The sequence below is a fragment of the Vicia villosa genome, linkage group LG4 (genome assembly GCF_029867415.1).
Source record: "Vicia villosa cultivar HV-30 ecotype Madison, WI linkage group LG4, Vvil1.0, whole genome shotgun sequence".
Classification (NCBI taxonomy): domain Eukaryota; kingdom Viridiplantae; phylum Streptophyta; class Magnoliopsida; order Fabales; family Fabaceae; genus Vicia; species Vicia villosa.
The window spans coordinates 116,196,829-116,217,255 of record NC_081183.1 but is presented as its reverse complement, the minus strand read 5'-3'; the positions used below and the strand labels follow the sequence as shown (position 1 = coordinate 116,217,255).

General features: G+C 34.2%; 1 protein-coding gene across 1 annotated transcript; it reads left to right on the top strand.

Annotated features, from left to right (window-relative positions):
- Positions 1 to 10,538: 10,538 nt before the first annotated feature.
- LOC131597720 (uncharacterized) lies at positions 10,539 to 11,573 on the top strand. Its single transcript, XM_058870396.1, has 2 exons — positions 10,539 to 11,136; positions 11,254 to 11,573. The coding sequence occupies exons 1-2, from the start codon at positions 10,539 to 10,541 to the stop codon at positions 11,571 to 11,573; spliced, it is 918 nt and encodes a 305-aa protein (XP_058726379.1).
- The last annotated feature ends 8,854 nt before the right edge of the window (positions 11,574 to 20,427 follow it).

Sequence of the window (20,427 nt, the reverse complement as noted above, 5' to 3'; positions counted from 1 at the left end):
TTTAATTCTTTTCATTTTAAAATATTCTAAAACTTGGTAAATAAGCATTTTACAGTATTTTAAACATATATGAAAAATTTATTCAAAAATTTAAAAATTAAAAAGTAATTAAATAATTTTCAAAATTTTAGAAGATACTAAGGAGTAAAACTCCATACATAAAAATTTTGTAGTATCAAAAACATAAAATAAAATTAATTATCATTTTTTAATAGGAATTAAAAATAAAATTTAAAATATTTATAAAGACCAACAATATATTTAATCCAAATTTTAATAATCATAATATTCAAATATTTTATTCCATTAATAAATTTAACATATATTAAGTTAATAAAGCTAATGATTTTATAATTAAAAAAATTTTAAGTTATAAAATAATTTATTTAATAAATTATAAATTATAAAATTACCGAGAGTATTTATTAGACTGAAAATTGAGAGGAAAAAAGGACAATAATGAAAAAAAAGACTATATCAAAGGAGAGGTATAGATAACCATGATTTTTGAAGATAAGGGAATGGTTATAAATTATAACTACTCTATGGAATAGAATATTTATCATAAGGGAATCAAATTTAATTTATTCATGGAATAAAATATTTATTTTCTTCAAAAATCATGACTTATAATTTTATTTAATTCATTTTTCATTGAAGTCAATTAATCCCCATTTCTAGAAACCACAACCCATTAGTCAGAAATTAATAATTCCACGTATTTGAAAATCTCACGTTACATCCATATCCTAAAATACCAATTACCATAGTAATTATTACTTATAATTACAATATTTAAATTCATTATTGTTATTTATTTTTTCCCTTATCATGAAATTTTATTATTCTCCCACATATATTATTTAAAGTAATTTATTAAATAACAACAACATAACATTCCTAAATATTTTGATCATTTAGTTTTTTTGAAACTGATTTCTTTCTATCCTAGTTACACTAATTTAATCAATTTAAATAATTAAATTAAAATATATGATTTCAGTTTATTATTTAATAATCACATAAAATAGAAGGATGAGATGTGTTTCCGGAAGAATGCTTTGAAACGTTAACAATACTGTTTGGAACATGTTTAATAAGAAACCGCTTTTTTTTCTTTCTCGTAATGGTAATCGGTGTTTAATCTTTTTTTTTTGTCGGAATTTCCTGTGTTTTTTTTGTAATCAGATTGGAGAACCATTAGTTCTCTTATATATTATTTCTTGATTAAAAAAAAAATCTAATAAAGTGAAATTTCCTATGTTCTTTTTATAATCGGATTGGAGAATCATTAGTTCTCTTATATATATTATTTCTTGATTAAAAAAAAATCTAATAAAGTAGAATACAGTAAAATATGCTTTACTCTAGATCTTAAATCAGCACTGGAGATCATATTACCGTGTGAAATAGAATAAGAAATTGATGACATATCAGTTAAGATTGTCTTGATAGTGAAATAGTGAAACTGTGTGGAAATTCAGCAAAGAATCCATATCCGATTTCTTTTGTGGAAAGTGTAAAGATTTATAAGAGACGTATGAATCGGGAATAAACAAGAGCAACAAATTTTCTGGTTCCGTACACAAAATCCAGATCCTATTAATAATTACCACAAGAGAGGTCAGGAGACAAAAAAGACCAATAATTTGTAAACGTGTTACTCATTCTTATACTTCTCTAACTAGACCATGTGTCACAGTTTTGTTTTTCCCGTATTTCTCCGAATTCATATGAAGGACATGACTTGACATGGCAAATTATTGCATTTGCAAAGTGGGATGAACCTTCCACCAAAACCACACAAATAAGTTTTACTACATGTTCTAAGTGTTACTAAAATATCTAGTCAAAGAAACAAAAATCTTACTCCAGCTCACGGTTGTTTAGTTTGTCTGTCTAACACTAATGGATCTATACTAGAAATTCAATTCTATTTTATCAAATGACCAATAATTTGTTGTTATACGATGACTTCTTGGTCGTAGGGAGTGCTCTACTAGGTTTAGTACTAAGTAAGTATATCAAGTTTTTAGTGACGAACCTAAAGATTTTATTAGGGAAATCAAATTAAAATTTGATATCTGTTTGTTTTGAAAAATATTTTTATAATATTATATATATTTTTGTCTTAAAAATATATAATGTTCACTATGTATTAATCTTATATTTATGTTATTGGGTGATAAAATTAATTTTTTAATTTATAAAAAATAAGTTAATTAAAAATAATATTGATTAGGCTAAATTATAATTTTGTTTTCCTATTTTGTCTGATTCACGATATTAGTCTTTTATTTTAAATTCAAACACTTTTGGTCTCTATATTTTAAATTTAAACAGTTTTAGTCCTCTTCATGTTTTTTCATAAAAAGTCGATAAATTTTTTTGTTTTTTAACTTTAATTTTTATCTACAAAGTTCAATAATAAGCTTATATACGATAATTTGTCATGTTTTACAAATAATTTGTCATTTAAAAAGTAAAAATATCGTTAATTTTAAATGTAAAAATATGAGAGAGGACTAAAACAATTTAAATTTAAAATAGAGAGACCAAAACTGTTTAAATTTTAAATAGAATGATATATTTTGTGAATCTTGAAAAATAGGAGGACTAAGACTAAGATTGTAATTAAGCCTATATATTATTTAAATTATTTTTCAGAAAAAATCTTAAAAAATAGAAAATAAAAGTTTTTTTCTTAAAGATAAAACAAACATGTTCTAAATCTCACTTTAAAATATTAATTTTTATTTCTAAAAATATACTTTGTAACCCATCTAACCAACTACTTAATATTTGATTAATGATATTTAATAATAAAACTTATTTTACTTTTTATATTATAGTATTTTATAATTTTTATTTTACAAAATATAAATAATTTTATAAATAAATTTAAATAAAAATTAATTTATAGTTTTGCTTCTAGTAGAATCACAGCTTTTTTACTAATGTGTTTTTATAACTCTCCTATGCATACATTCATCTATTTTATCTCAAATAAGGGTTGTATTACTTTTTCATTGTGAATATTAACTTTTATTTAAAAAATAATAAATGCTTTTTAAAATTTTATGATATTTTTAAAAAGATAATGTTTTTTAAATAAATTTTTTAGTCCCTCTAAATATTTTAGATTTTGTTTTTAGTCCCTCTAAATATTTTCTTTAAAGAATGATCCCTCTAAAATTTTTCATCCACACTTTTGATTTTTTCGACTAACGTCCGTTAACAGAACTGACGTAGCACTATCAGCATGATAAATATGTTGCTATGGATGTCACATGGCATTTTGTCCCCATTTTATATTTTTTATATAAATTTTACTTATATCGATAGATATTCCGTCATAAAATCCGTCGCTAACATGAACGTCATATAAAAACTCAGAATCTATAGCAAATTCGTAGCTAATTCAAAGACATCATTCTTATGACCTAGAATTCATTTTTTTTCATGATTTTTTGCAAGAAAGTTTATCACATTATAAGGATATCTCTCACAAAAATTTAATTTTTTTTACTTGAGATGAATTAAATATGAATTTTTTTATGAGTCGATTTTCTTTAAAACGTAAACAAGGAAAATGCTAGCATATGATTGCTTTTTAGGCTATGATTTTGCAAGGAATTAGATGATAACACATAAAATTATCTGCAAAGGCTCATGACATTTAGAATAAGTCTCGATTTATTTTGATTTTCCGATCGAAACACATATGTGTTATGATATAACTCCCTGCAAAATAATAGCTTAAAAATCAATCATATGATGATGTTTTCCTTGTTTCAGTTTTATAGAAAATCAATCAAGTAAAAAAAATTAAATTCTTGTGAAGTGATAAACTTTCTTGCAAAAAATTATGAAAAAAAAATTCTAGATCATAAGAATGATGTTTTTTAATTAGCTAGGAATTAGCTACATATTGTGGGTTTTTAAATGTTCATGTTAGCAACGGATTTTGTGACGGAACATCTATCACTATAAATAAAATTTATATAAAAAATTACAAAATGGGAACAAAATGCCACGTGGCATCCATGTCAACATCTTTGTCATGCTAGCATTGCTATATGGCAGTGTCATGTCAGCTCTATTAACGGACGTTAGCAGGAGGGATCAAAAGTGTGGATGAAAAATTTTAGAGGGGTCATTCTTTGAAGGAAATATTTAGAGAGACTAAACGAAATCTTTAATATTTAGAGGGGCAAAAAGTTTTATTAACCATTTTTTATAAACTATTTTAAATAATTTTTCTAAAAAATAACATTTTTACACATAGTTTTTAAAAAAATAATCATTTTTATCATGAAAAAAAAAAACCTTATGTATTTGATTTTCAAAAATATATAAAAGTTCATATGCAAATTACTATATATCAAATCACTTTTTTTTTATACATACAAGACTTAAATGGCTTTTTGGCCCCTCTATTTTGATGTTTTTAAATTTTTAGCCCTTCCAATTTAAAATTTAGCTTTTGGTCCTTCTATTTTATTTCTCTTAAAATTTTGTTGGTCGTCCTCCAGTTTTGCATGATACAAAATTTATTTTTAATGATGACATAGTGATGACTAGGCTAATTTATTATGTAAGACTTTTTTAATTAATGTTTGGTCGATTAGAAAAACATGAAGAATCAGAAAAGAGACGTAAAGGTATCTTTTTGAAGGTTGAGTCAAATATGATCAACAAGAAGATAGTTAAAAAGAAGATGATAACATTACTCTTCTAGTAAAGAAATTTGGTGAATTCTTAAAAAGGGACAAGATGGTAAGATTTAGTCATGGCAAGAGATTTGGGAAGAAGTAAACATCAAGATCAAAATCAAAACTTCACGTGCTTTGAATGTGGAAAACAAGGGAGTATCAGGGTCAGTTTTTCATCTCTCCATGAATGCAGTTAAGAAGTTCATGATCAATATCTAGAACTTTGTCTCTCTGCCACACGTGTATTACAATGAAAAGAGGTATTTCATTCTACGACTCAAATAAAAAATAGATCGAGATGCAATGCTTATGAAAGGGCCATATAATGTTCATCGTAAGCTTGTGTTCCTATAGGAATGGACTCATGAATTTACCTTAAAAAATGACATGATAAGAACTCTACCAATATGGCTAATGTTTCCTCAACTTCCACTAGCTTTTTGGGGGGAAGAGTATTGGCAAGATTGATGGCACAATAGGCAAATTGTAACGCCCCAGATTGCTTTTGGAATACCGAATGACTCACAAACCAACACAAGTCTTTTTATCATGGTTTGTCATCACTCACATGCTTTCTGGGAAACTTCCCAAAAGGTCATCCATCCAAATACTACTCTAAGTCAATCCTCCTTAACTATGGAGTTCTTATATGTTAGGCTACCAAAAAGAAGATACATCTTATTGGTATAGGTAGTATCAAGCAATCCTCATAATCCTTCCTTCAACCATGCAGTCCCTTCCATGCACAGCCTTAATATCCCCCTCATTCCAATGTGAATTCAATGACCACTCCTCGCTCTCTTTGCCCTCGAGTGTTACACGCCCCTCGCCCTCTTTGGCTTTGAGTGTTACATAAACTACTGATGACAAATGAGTCTACAACAAAGAAACTAAGTATCTTATGCTAGAGTGTTGATTGAAGTAGATGTCATAATTGAATCAAAGAATTACATAACCATAAGGGGATCAAAAGGAAACAAAATCAGACAGATAATGGACTCTGAATGGAAGCCCTCACACTGCATAATATGTAACAAAGTTGAACATGAATGCAAAGAAATTAAACAAAAACTAAAGAAACACCAATAAAATGGCAAACAAGTTTGGGCAGTCAAGCTGGACAAGAATTACCATACAAAACAAAATAATAGCACAAGTCGAAATGAATAAACAAAACCTCCCCTAGAACTACAACATCCAGTTGAAGATTAACCAGAATGGACATTTGGAGATCATCTACCAATCAAAAGGGGAAAGAAGTCTTGTTGGAAAGTAACCACTTAAGAAAGGTAGACGAGATCATATTTGGATGTAAAAATGGATTTGAGGTTCTAGGAAACGGAGATAGTTCAGGAACCTTCGATGACAAATTACCATGATGATATCTTAGAACGTAAGGGGCTTGAATAAAAGTGCGGGGCATATTGAGATAGAAGCCCGTCTCAAGAAACTCTATATGTCTTGTGCGGATTTGCTAGAAACTAGAGTCAAATCTAACAATGCATGCAAAATAAGAAAACTCTTTGGTAATAATTGGTGTTAGTTGGATGATTTTACTCACCATTCTAATGGGAAGATATGGATGATGTGGAAGAATGGTGAAATGAACAAGGAAATGGCAGCCTGCTCATATCAATACATTCATTGCAGGGTATATATTGCACATGGTAGAATGAAAAATTGGCTAACAGTGATATATGAACAAAACTAATTGCACAATAGGAAAAAATGGTGGTTAGAGCTAAAGGATTGTGAAAATTCAATACAAGATCAATGAATGGTTATAAGGCACTTCAACAATGTCCTTATTATAGAAGATATATTTGGTCGAAATCCTGTTCAATGGGAAACATTTTTTGACTGAGAATGATTGATGGAATAAGTAGGACTATATGAACATGAGACTGTACGAAGTCAGTTCACAAGGTCAAATAGGCATACAAATGTAATGATTTACTCCAGAATCGATCGAGCTATATGTAACAAGGAGTGGTTCATACATTTTCCTAATTAAGATTTTACATGCACACATCTCTGATCATTCACCTCTTAAAGTACAATTATTTGGACGTAACACAATAATAACAAGGTATACAGCACATTTTAAATACTTAAATTGTGTTGTGGAGAGACCTAAATTTATGGAGGTAGTTATCAATAGCTAGAAAAAAGAAGGTCCACCAATGTATGTAGCATGCAGAAAACTCAAGAGACTATAACCAACATTACATGCGTTAACTAGAAAAGTAACTGACGAGATTCATAAAATACAAGATAGTTGGTGGTAGAAAAGTAACTGATGAGATTCATAAAATACAAGATAGTTGCAACTAGCATAGGAAGAACAAGCTTTGACACGAGATATGTTCAACCAAGATCATATTGAAGCTGTTAAACATTGGTCTGCAGAGGTGATCAAAGCCACTGAATTAGAAGAGCAAATACTGATGCAAAAACCAAAAGTTATTTGGCTAAAGCTATAGGATGAAAATAATGCTTACTTCCATGCCTCTATAAGAGTTAAAACAAGAAAACTAGCATATATAAACTAGAAGATCAAAATGGTTAGATACTTACTGGAGCTAAAGAAATTAAGAATGAAGTTTTTAGATTTTAGGGAGCTATCAAGAAACTACTGCATGTGGACATTGTAGCTATCAAGAAAGGAGCCCAATTACAAGAAATACATAGGAACATCTTGATACAACAAGTCACTGACCAAGAAATATGGGAAACTGTTAGGTGCCAAATTATGTTAATATTTGCTCTTGTATTTGGTACCTTTCGACTATTTTATATCGCATATTCTTGGATCCCCGTTTATTTTGAATTAAATAATAGTATTTTAGTTAATTTAGCTTTCATTTTCTGTTAATCCATTTTCTAGTGATTTTTGTACAGGTTTTCTTTTGTGGATGGAACTTGAGGCTTGGATTCAGGAAAGTATTGCAAAGGCAAAGTTTCAAAGTCTTCTCAAGGGCGCGTCGCGAGCTAGAGCGCGCACCACGCGATGAAAGGAAAAATAAAGTTCAAAATCTAGTGGCATCCGCGCGTCGCGAGCAAAGGAGCGCGCGATGCGCGCTTTAGGGCGGTTTGATCATTAATGAAAGGGGCGCGTCGCGCTTAACAGAAACTGAATTTTGTATAAAAGGGGCAGTTATGTTTTTTAGATGTGTTACATCATTTTGTGAGCTAAGAAACCCTAATTTCAGTATTTCAACATATAATCGAAGAATCAGAGAATTGATCGTTGAGAAATCACCGTTGATGCTTGTTATCCTTCCTTCCTTCCTTCTTGTGCAAGCTACCATGTCAATGGATAGCTAAACACTTTTGGTGTCAAGGCTTTGATGTAATCCTCCTTACTTTTTGTATGTTTTTCTTATGAATATTGTGTATGCACAAGTTATTAATCAATATAGATGATCTAGTTTGTTTATTCTTGAATTTCTATGGTTTAAATGTTTGTGAAATACAATATTTCAATCTTGATCTAACTCTATCATCTATCAAACATTAAGTCTAGACATAGAATTAATGGTTGATAATCACTTTGTATCGGTTTATAAACGTTATTTGTATTGTTCAATCGGTTGAGAAATCGTTGGTTGAACAATAAGGTAAATCTTGCTATAACGTTGCGGAAACGAACGGTATAGACGAACGATACGTGAAGTATTGGTTGATAACGAATTCATACGCATGTTTGTAGGAAGACATACAATTTTAGGTCGATTTAATCAAGTCTTGATACTTTTCTTTAAACTTAGAACTTTCCTAATTTTACTCTTTGCTACTAAATTTGTGAATGATCTTTTACCAAACCAAACCCAAAGTAATTTTAACTCAAGACAACATAAACTATAAAATGGAGGTGATATCGCACCAATCCCTGTGGAAACGATAAACTAAAAGTACTCCAATATACTTTCAACAAAATGGCGCTGTTGTCGGGGATTGTTGTTTAGATATTGCAAGCATTGCGATAGTTTGTTTTGCATTGAGTCTTATAATTAATCTCTTATTTCTAAGTTCTTATTCCTTGTGTTTGTTAATTTGCTTGGTTAGCTTTTCAGAATACAGTTTATGCGAGGAAGTGTACCTGCAGATCAACTCGTTTTTGATCCTGAGATTGAAAGGACTGCGCGTAGACAGAATAGCAAGACTCGTAGAAGGAGACAACTAGCTTGGGAAAAAAGACAACAACAAGAAGCTTCTTCTTCTTCTTCTTCAACTCCGGTTGAAAACTTAGTTGAAGGAGAGATGGTAGCACCGAAACCTAATGTTCCACCTCGAGGGCCTTGTGTTAATAGCCCTTGTTTGAATGCTCAATTTGCTTGTGATCAAAACAATGGAAGGAACTCCGAGATGAAAACGGGGTTACTTCAATTGTTATATCAAAATCCTTTCACGGGATTAGATCATGAGGATCCTTTTACTCATCTCACGAAGTTCTATGAGATAGCCGGAACCATTGGTGCTCTGGAGGCCGAAGAAGAACAGGTGTTCAAGAGACTATTTCCTCATTCCTTGATAGGAAAAGCTAAGGAATGGTATCTTGATCAACCAAACAATGTCATGACGAATTGGAATGAGTTAGAGGAGAAATTTCTTGATCGGTTCTTTCCACATAATAGGTTCATGGAAGTGAAAACTTCCATTTCTGTGTTCTCACAAGGTCCAAGTGAGGCTCTCAATGAAGCGTGGGAGAGGTTCAAATCTATGGTTCGAAAATGAAAAGGGCATGGATTTGATGAATTGACTCAAATCCATATCTTTAGAAATGGACTTCAACCACAACCGAAAACACTTTTAGATGTTACCGCGGGTGGGTCTTTGATGTCAAAGAGTGCTGAAGAAGCAGTTTCTATCATTGATAGAATGGCCTTGAATGATCATCAAGGGCAACACAACCATAGTACATTACAAAGAAAGCTGGGAGTTCTTGAGTTGAATATGAATGATGCAATACTTGCTCAAAACAAGTTATTGACACAACAAGTAGAATTGCTTACTCAACAAATGTTGAAACTCCCTCAACAACTTAAAGAGATGCATGAGATCCCTACTAAAAATCAACAAGTGATGTGTTGTGAATTGCATAGGGGTGATCATCAAACTGGTTTTTGTCCTCCACCCGGTGAAGAAGTGAATTATGTTTCAAATCCTAATCAAGGCTACGGTGGGCAACAACAACAACCTTACAACAATAACGAAGGTTACCAACAAAGAGGTAATCAAGGTTATCAACAAGGATGGAGACCAGATTCAGGTCCTTCGAATCGTCAAAATCCTTATCAAGGTGGTTACAATCAAGAACCTCAACAACCTTAACAAACTAAGCTTTCAATGGAGGACACTCTTAGTCAATTCATGCAATTGTCAATTGTAAACAACAAGAGTACGGATGCGTCCATAATGAATCTTGAAACTCAAGTTGGTCAATTATCAAAGCAACTTGCCGACCAACACAAAGGTCCTTTTCCGGCCAATACACAAGAAAATCCTCGAGAGCATTGTAAGTCTATTCTAATCTGTAGCGGTAGAACTATTGATATGGGGGTAGGAGAGGTAGTTGAGGAAGAGTTTGTTGTAGTTGAAAAAGATGAAGTGATTGAAGTAGAAAAAAATGTTGAGGGTGACTTAGTTGAAAATGAGAAAGAGAAAGAATTAGTTGAGAAAGAAAATCTTGAGATAGAAGAGAAAAAGAAAAAGAGAGAAAAAGTGAAAGGAAAGAAAAAAGAGACTTCCATATCATTACAAAATCTACCTTATCCCCATGCTCCATCAAAGAAGAATGATGTTAGGCATTTTGGTAGGTTCATGGATATTTTTAAAAGATTGCAAATAAATGTTCCATTTTCCGAAGCCTTGGAGCAAATGCCTATGTATTCTAAATTTATCAAAGATGTTATCACAAAGAAGAGGAGATTTGAAGATCAAGATGTGGTAACCATGAACTCGTGTTGTAGTGCTATAATTCAAAGTACTCTACTGAAAAAAGAAAGCGATCCAAGAAAAGTTACTCTACTGGTGACCATTCGAAGTGTCTATGTCGGTAAAGGGTTAATAGATTTGGGTTCTAGCATTAGTTTGATACCATTATCTCTTGTGAAAAGATTGGGAAATATAGAGTTGAAATCTACAAGGATGACTTTGCAATTGGCCGACAAGTCCACCACTCATCATATAGGGATTATGAAAGATTTGTTAGTTAAAGTTGATAAGTTCTTTTTCCCGGTCGATTTTGTGGTGATTGATATGGAGGAAGATTTTGACACACCTCTAATACTTGGAATACCTTTCATGAAGACCGCTCGGATGATGATCGATATCGATGACGGTCTAATGAAAGTGAGAGTTTTGGATGAAGAAGTGTGTTTTAATCTCTTTGAAGTAATGAAGCATAAAAATGATACAAGTGATTGTTTTTGATTGGATGCGACCGATGAAGTAATTATGCAAGTGAAGAAGCAAAGTCATGCATCTACTCCTCTTGAGAGAGCTCTCACAAAAGCTCTTCAAATTCTAAATTAAGATGAAGAAAAAGAAGTGGAGGAATGCTTGAAGGAATTGGAAGCATTAGAAGAAAGTTCTCTTTTGGAAGAGGTGGTTGAAGAATTAAAGATGCCAATTGCAAAAGAGGAGAATAAACTTGAATTGAAAATGTTTCCTTCACACTTGAAGTATGTGTTCCTCGAGAAAAATGAAAATAAGCCGATTATAATTAGCAATGCCCTTTCTAAGGGTGAAGAAGAAAAATTGCTTGTGGTCTTAGAAAAAAATCAAGAAGCTATGGGATGGACTCTTTCCGATCTCAAAGGAATTAGTCCCTCCTTTGTATGCATAATATTTTGATGGAGGATGACTTTAAACCGGTGGCTCAACCACAAAGAAGATTGAATCCGGTAATGAAAGAGGTGGTGAGAAAGGAAGTAGTGAAAATGTTAGAAACCGGGATGATTTATCCGATCTAGGATAGTACTTGGGTGAGCCCCATTCATGTGGTTCCCAAGAAAGGTGGAATGACGGTTATCCGTAGCGAAAATAATGAGATAATTCCTACTAGAACCGTGACGGGTTTGAGGATGTGTATCGATTATCGTAGGCTAAACCAAGCTACGAGGAAATATCACTTTCCTTTGCCTTTTATGGATCAAATGCTCGAGAGGCTATCCGTTCAACAATTTTATTGTTTCTTAGACCGGTATTCGGGATACAATCAAATAGTAGTCAATCCCGAGGATCATGAGAAGACCGCTTTTACATGCCCCTTCGGTATTTTTGCATATCGGCGAATGCCTTTCGGGTTATGTAATGCACCGACAACATTTCAACGGTGTATGCAAGCTACCTTTTCCGACTAGATTGAGAAGTGCATCGAAGTGTTTATGGATGACTTCTCAATTTTGGGTCACTCTTTTGATCTATGTTTAAAAAATCTTGATACCATGCTAAGTCGATGTGTGGAGTCGAATTTGGTTCTAAACTGGGAGAAGTGTAACTTTATGGTTACCGAAGGAATTGTGCTCGGCCACAAGGTTTCTTCAAGAGGCCTTGAGGTGGATAAAGCAAAAATTGAAGTGATAGAGAAGTTGCCTCCTCCCTTGAATGTGAAGGGAAGCCGAAGCTTTTTAGGACATGCCGGGTTTTATCGAAGATTTATCAAAGATTTCTCCAAAGTTGCAAAGCCCTTGAGTAATCTACTCAACAAAGGTACGAAATTTCTTTTCCTGAATCTTGTTTAAAAGCATTCCTAGAGCTTAAAGAAAAATTGGTCACCGCACCCATAATCGTCGCTCCTAATTGGTCCCTTGATTTTGAACTCATGTACGATGCGAGTGATTATGCGGTGGGTGCCGTGTTAGGACAAAGAAAGAACAAAAATTTTCATGCTTTTCATTATAGGAGCAAAGTTTTAGATGAAGCGCAAGTCAATTACGCAACTACCGAAAAAGAATTGCTCGCTATTGTATTCGCATTGGAAAAATTTCGTTCTTATTTGATTGGTTCAAAAATTGTGTGTTATACTGACCATGCAGCTATCAAATACCTGCTCACAAAGCCGGACTCGAAACAAAGGCTAATTAGATGGATTCTCTTGCTTCAAGAGTTTGATCTTGAAGTAAGAGACAAAAAAAGGTCCGAAAATGTGGTAGCTGATCATTTATCTCGGTTAGTGAATACCGAGGTAACAAAATTTGAAAGTGAGGTGAAAGAAGAATTTCCGGATGAGAAACTGCTTATGGTCCAAGTTAGACCTTGGTTCGCTGACATGGCTAACCATAAAGCGACCGGGTGGATTCCTGAAGATCTAACTTGGAACCAAAAATGGAAGTTCTTATCTGATGCTAACTTTTACGTGTGGGATGAGCCTTATCTATTCAAGTTGAGTAGTGACAATCTCTTGAGGAGATGTGTTACAAGTGAGGAATCTCAAAGTATTTTGTGGCATTGTCACAATTCACCATATGGTGGCCACTATAATGGATTGCGTACGGCAACCAAAGCCCTTCAGGCGGGTTTTTGGTGGCCTACGTTGTTTAAAGACGCTTATCATCATGTGTCGAGTTGTGACAGTTTTCAATGGAGTGGAGGAATTGGTCGACGAGATGAAATGCCCCTACAAAGCTTCCTAGAGGTGGAAATGTTTGATTGTTGGGGTATTGACTTTGTCGGGCCATTTCCATCTTCTTTGTCAAATGAGTACATTTTAGTCGCGGTCGACTATGTGTCAAAGTGGGTGCAAGCGATTGCTTCACCTAAAGCCGACGGTAAAACCGTGATCAAGTTTTTGGAAAAGAATATTTTTGCGCGTTTCGGTACACCTCGTGTGTTGATAAGTGATGGCGGATCGCATTTTTGCAATGCTCCACTTGAAAAAGTGCTGGAGCAATATGGAGTCAAGCACAAGGTTGCTACTCCATACCATCCGCAAACGAATGGTCAGGCCGAGGTATCGAATAGTGAGATTAAGAGAATTCTTGAGAAAACAGTTTCTAACTCTATAAAAGATTGGTCGCTTAAGCTAGATGAAGCATTGTGGCCTATCGTACCGCTTTTAAAGCCCCGATTGGTCTCACACCGTTTCAAATGGTGTACGGAAACAGTTGCCACCTTCCGGTGGAATTAGAGCATAAAGCCTTTTGGGCTTTGAAGCTGTTGAATTTTGATCCTAAATCGTGTGGTGAAGAGAGAAAAGTCCAACTCCATGAGTTGGATGAGTTGAGGTTGCATGCCTATCATTCTAACACGATTTACAAGGAAAAAGTCAAATTCTATCACGATAAGATTCGATTGAAAGACTTTAAGGTCGGGCAGCTTTTGCTTCTTTTCAATTCTCGGTTGAAGCTTTTTCTGGGAAAGTTGAAATCTAAGTGGTTCGGGCCATTTTTAGTCAAAGAGGTGAAGAACTATGGTGCTATAGTGGTAGAGGATCCACAAACGAAGAAAGAGTGGACGGTGAATGGTCAGAGGTTGAAGGTATATCGTGGAAGTGAATTTAATCGGGAAACAACTGTTCTTGCTCTGGGTGATCCTTGATACCACCTTTGACCGTTGAGCTGACCGATGTTAAACAAAGCGCTTATTGGGAGGCACCCCAATTTGTAAGTATTCTACTTGTTTTATGTGTTTTTTATCGTTTTTGTGTTTTGTGTTGATGTCGAGCCAAAAACGGCCTACAGGTAAAGTTACGCGTGCTGGTACAAAGTAATTTTTTTGCTGTTATGGTGTATCTCGTGATGCGCCCTAGAGCGTGCAACGTGCGCTGTTCCTTAACTTGAAAAAATCTGGGCAGTGATGAACGCGCGTCGCAGCTAAGAGAGCGCGACGCGCGCTGAACAAAAATTAAAAAAAAATAAAAATTTCTGGGTTGGGCCCAGAATGTGACCCGACCCACCCCCTTCCCTTTTACGTTTTAATTAGGGTTTGGGGGCATTTTGCCTCTTTTTCCCTAAAATTTCAAAAGTGTTATTCTTCTCTCATATCTTCATCCCATCTTCATCATCTTCAAGGTAAGCTTCTTCTTCTTCTTTTTCTTCTTCTTCTTCTTCTTCTTCTTCTTCTTCTTCTTCTTCTTCTTCTTTCTTTATGCTTTAATGGTTTTAGGTTGTTCTAGATTTAGATTTAGTTAACTAGGATTTGTGTGTGAATGTTGTAAATAGAGTTGATTAGAGACAATAATAGGATAGTTGTTGTGTATAAAGGTTGTTTTTACTGTTGTTGATTGTTTGGTGTTGCTGCAACCATGGTTGCAGTGTTGTTTTTCTGTGATTCGCAGAGCTCGCGTCACGTGCTTGAGCGCGCGTCGCGCGCTGAGCAGAATTTTTGTTTTTTTAGTTTTGCTTATGTTCTGTTGCACAATGTTCTTTTTGGCGGTTCTAATTGGTAATTAAAAGTGTTGTTACTGCTAGTAATGTTGTGCTGACCCATTTGGATCAATTTTTGTTTGTGTGTCGTTATTGTGTGCAGATGGCTCCTCCGGCGAAAAAGAAGAGAGGTGCTACCGGTGAATCCTCTGGTTCCCAAGCGCGATATGATCACACACGATTCCGTTGTCCTAAGCAGGAGGCTAGGTATGAAGATCTGAAAGGACGCACGGTTTGGCCCGAGAGGACGGTGGTACCTAGTGAGGGTGGAAATTATTCTGCTGCTTGGAGCTATTTGAGTGACACTTGCTGGGACAAGTTATATGAGCCGGGCAAGTTCTATCAGGTAGAAATCCATAGAGAATTTTATGCTAACGCATTGCCTTCAGGTGGCTGGAGTTCTTCTGAGCCTTTCTCATTAAAGACGTGGGTGCGAGGGAAGGAAATCGACTTTTCAAAGGATGCTATTTTTGATTTTCTGGATGATCCTCTTGCCTTGACGGAAGAGTGTAAGTATCATCCTCGGTTGAATCGAGGAAATTGGGATGCCGAGGCAATGAGGGAGAAGTTATGCCAACCAGGGTGTACGTATGATTTGACGACCACCGGCCATCCGAAGACCTTCACCCGTCGTAATCTTACTTTTGGTGCTCAGCTGGTGACTTCTGTGGTCCTTTATAATTTAAGGCCACAAAGTCACACCACTACTATCACGATGGACACTGCTGGTCTGGTGTATTGTATTCTGATGGGTGAGGAGGTAGACATTGCCAGGATAGTGGCGAATGAGTTGAAGAGGGTTGCGCTTAATGGTACTAGTTATGGTGATAGGGCCAAGTGCCGGTTGATTTTTCCCGGTCTGATTATGGGTTTGTGCAGGAAGGCAGGTGTGAGATTTCCATCTGGGGGATTGCTTCCCATGGATGGAGTTATTGATGATGCTTTTGCTAACAAGTTTTGTTCTTCAGATCTTGTTCCTGCAGGTGGTTCTCCTGCTGCTGAGGCTATTTCCGTTCCTGCGGCTCCGCCTGCTATGCCACAGTTAGGTCAGGCTGGTGATTGGAACTGGCAGATGCACATGGCTCATCAGAGAGCTTTCATGTTTATTCAGGATTCTATTTAGCATCTTTCTTTGCAGCAGCCTGTTGGTTCCAGAGATGATTTGGCGGCTTATGCGCGTTGGCCTGAGGACATGCCCGGTTCTCAGGGGGGAGCTGATCATGGTGATGATGATACCGAGGAGGAGTGAGCTGTATTTGTAGTATTTATTTATATTTCAGTTTTATTTTTTTCTCTCACATAGTTTTTATTTTTAGAATCTTTTGTGCCATCCTTTTAAGATGAGGTAGTTTGGATATTTTGATGATTTTAGGTTAAGTTTAAGCCTTTTTGGGTATTTTACACCTTTTTTGGATGTTTTGGTTATTCAGTTTAAGTTTTTAAGTTTTTAAATTTGCATTTTATTTTATGGTTTATATATGATAAAAATAAGTTGTCCAAATGTTGAATTAAAAGGAACATGTTGAATTGCTTCCTTGATGAAAGTGAGTTGTAACAACCAAATGGGGCGGTGATGATAAGTGTGAAATTAGTACGTGCAAGGTACATTTTTACCGTTTTTTTAAGATACCATGATTTTGATGCTTTTAGTTGTACAAATTAGATGTAACATTTTCTTTGGTAAAAATAGTTCAAATTTGAATCACTTTAGTGCTAATATTTAGTGTGAGGAGACTTTCCATTTTATATATATTATTTTGTGGATACCAACAATGCGCGTTTAACTCGTGTTTATTATGTTTAATCATGCGTTTTTATTTAATTGTGTAAAGCATGAAAGTGATCAAGGCGTTTTGTTTTGCATTACGAGTATAACTTCTCTACCAAAAATAACCTACCCGGTGAGTGTGTGAGTATTTGCTAACCACTTAGAGCCATTTTGCCAAGATTCAATCAGTATCATTTCCTTATTGTCAATTGGATATCATTGCCGATTTTTGATTTGAATCTTGATGACTTTCTTTTAACCTTGAATAGCTACCATGAAATGTGGTTAGGATTGATTCCTTTTTGCCTTAGAATAGGGAGCATTCTTAATTATGTGATGGTGATATTCAAGTTGGGGAGAATAAAAAAAGAAGAAGATGTAATGGTATGGAGAAGAAAATGATTGATTGCTCAAGAGTGAAAAAGAAAAAAAAAAGAGAAGAAAAGAAAAAAGAAAAGAAAAAAATATGTAGAATAAAAGCTAAGAGCTTTGTGAATATAAAGTGTAAGATGACCTCTTGAGCAATAAAAGAATGAGATTGGTTGGTAAGGATGTGTGGATTGAATTGTGAAATTGAATGCTCTCTTAGGTATTGACACTTTCGTTTCAATGGCCGTGAGAAATGGCACTTCCTTGTTAACCAAGCCAAGCTACAACCTTAAAGTCCTTTGTGATTCATGCTTTTATGCTTTTTGAATATTCGTGCTTAGATGAATGCATAATTAATTCTGGATGTTGGTGTCATTGTTGTGTGAGTGTTAGGATCCACATTTGTGTTCTCTTACAAGAGAAGTGTGTAGGTTGTGATTCATTCTTGAACTTCTTTTGCTTTAGGAATTGTTGACATAGAATTTCTATATAGGACTAGTATCTTAATCATGGTGTTATTATGGTAAGGGTAAGATGTTGCTATTGTGTGCTTTTGGAATTTGAACCACCCACTTGTTCTTGTTTTAATTTGTGATCTTGTAGTTGTTTTATGTTCCTTGTAATTTATCATATTTTTTGTTTGAGGACAAACAAGGTTTTAAGTTGGGGAGAGTTGTTAGGTGCCAAATTGTGTTCATATTTGCTCTTGTATTTGGCACCTTTCGACTATTTTTTATCGCATATTCTTGGATCCCCGTTAATTTTGAAGTAAATAATAGTATTTTAGTTAATTTAGCTTTCGATTTCTGTTAATCTATTTTCTAGTGATTTTTGTACAGGTTTTCTTTTGTGGATGGAACTTGAGGCTTGGATTGAGAAAAGTATTGCAAAGGTAAAGTTTTAAAGTCTGCTCAAGGGCGCGTTGCGAGCTAGAGCGTGCGCCGCGCGCTGAAAGGAAAAATAAAGTTCAAAATCCAGTGACATCCGCGCGTCGCGAGCAAAGGAGCGCGTGATGCGCACTTTAGGGCAGTTTGATCATTAATGAAGGGGGCGCGTCGCGAGCTTGGGTGCGCGTCGCACGCTGGACAGAAACTGAATTTTGTATAAAAGGGGCAGTTCTGTTTTTGAGATGTGTTACATCATTTTGAGAGCTAAGAAACCCTAATTTCAGTATTTCAACATATAATCGAAGAATCGGAGCATTGATCGTCGAGAAATCACCGTTGATGCTTGCTATCCTTCCTTCCTTCCTTCTTGTGCAAGCTACCATGTCAATGGATAGCTAAACACTTTTGGTGTCAAGGCTTTGATGTAATCCTCCTTATTATTTGTATGTTTTTCTTATGAATATTGTGTATGAACAAGTTATTAATCAATATAGATGATCTAGTTTGTTTATTCTTGAATTTCTATGGTTTAAATGTTTGTGAAATACAATATTTCAATCTTGATCTAACTCTATCATCTATCAAACATTAAGTCTAGACATAGAATTAATGGTTGATAATCACTTTGTATCGGTTTATAAACATTATTTGTATTGTTCAATCGGTTGAGAAATTATTGGTTGAACAATAAGGTAAGTCTTGCTATAACATTGCGGAAATAAATGGTATAGACGAACGATACGTGAAGTATTGGTTGATAACGAATTCATACGCATGTTTGTAGGAAGACATATAAGTTTAGGTCGATTTAATCAAGTCTTGATACTTTTCTTTAAACTTAGAACTTTCCTAATTTTACTCTTTGCTACTAAATTTGTGAATGATCTTTTACCAAACCAAACCCAAATTAATTTTAACTCAAGATAACATAAACTATAGAACAGCGGTGATATCGCACCAATCCCTGTGGAAACGATAAACTAAAAGTACTCCAATATACTTTCAACAGAAACACTTACATGCATAGGTGAAAGCAAAGCACTAGGAGTTGATGGTTTCAACTCAAAAAATTCAAATCAACACAGAATGTGATAAAAATAGATGTTAAAACAGATATACATGATTTCTTTGAATATGAAAGAATGTACCTAACATTCAACTATACAATTGCTATCCTGATACCCAAATATCCTACTGAAATAACAATGAAGGAAATGAGGTCAATTGCATGTTGCACTATCTTATACAAAATCATCTTAAAAATCTCAACTTCAAGATTAAGCAATGTCATTAACTCAGTGGTCGATGAGAGTCGATTATAACTTGTACCTGGTAAAGTAATTCATGATAGCATTATCATTGCACATGAATTTATTATAGAGTATAATAGAAAACATATTTACCCTAGATGTGCAGTACATATGGACTTACATAAAGCATATGATACTGTAGAATTGACAACTTTGGAGGGAATTATGAGAGAAATGAACTTCCCCACAAGATTCATCAAATGGATCATGGTTTGTGTTAGTACTGTATATTATAGATATGATATCAATGGACAACATAGTGAATGTTTAAAGGCAAAAATGGGACTAAGATAAGGGGGTCTCATCTCACCTCTTCTCTTTGTGTTAATCTTGGAGTACGTGCACAGAAGTTTAAAGAATTTGCAAGACAAACCAGATTTCAACTATTATCCCAAATGTGAAAGACTAAAAATCACCAACATCTATTTTGCATATGATCTATTTCTATTCACGAGTGGAGATGAAGGATTAGTCAAGCTCATGATGAAGGAATTCAAAAAAAAAACAGAAGCTACTAGCTTAAATGCCAATCCTGCTAAGTGTAAGGACTATTTTGGAGGAGTACTAGAAGAAGATCAGAAGAAAATGTTAAATATCATATTGTTTTTCTGTTGGAACTATACCTTTAAAGACTTAGTTGTTCCTCTATCTAGTGGAAAATTGAATGTGCACCAATGTAGAACTTTGATTGACAAAATTATGGGAAAAATCAGACATTGGACTACTAAATTTCTTATTTATATAGGGAGATATCAATTAATATGTAGTGTCCTCTTTGCTATCACAACATTCTGTATGCAGGTCCTCCAAATCCCCAAAAGTGTGATTAATAATATTGAAGCTACATGTAGAAGTTTTTTATGGAGTGGCATGGATGAAATCGCTAGAAAAGCGTATAGTTTAATGTTCAAGGATTCTGAAGTGTAGAGACAAGGTGGTGCAGATCAGATATTGGGATGAAGAGGGAAGTACAAAACAGTTTCCATGTATAAACCTTTTAGAGGAGAG

What these genes read in the sequence shown, in the direction of transcription:
- LOC131597720 (XM_058870396.1), top strand. Translation starts at nt 10,539, where the DNA reads ATGGATATTTTTAAAAGATTGCAAATAAATGTTCCATTTTCCGAAGCC. An exon ending in GAAGCATAAAAATGATACAA is followed by an intron (nt 11,137 to 11,253) that starts GTGATTGTTTTT and finishes TTCTAAATTAAG; the next exon opens with ATGAAGAAAAAGAAGTGGAG.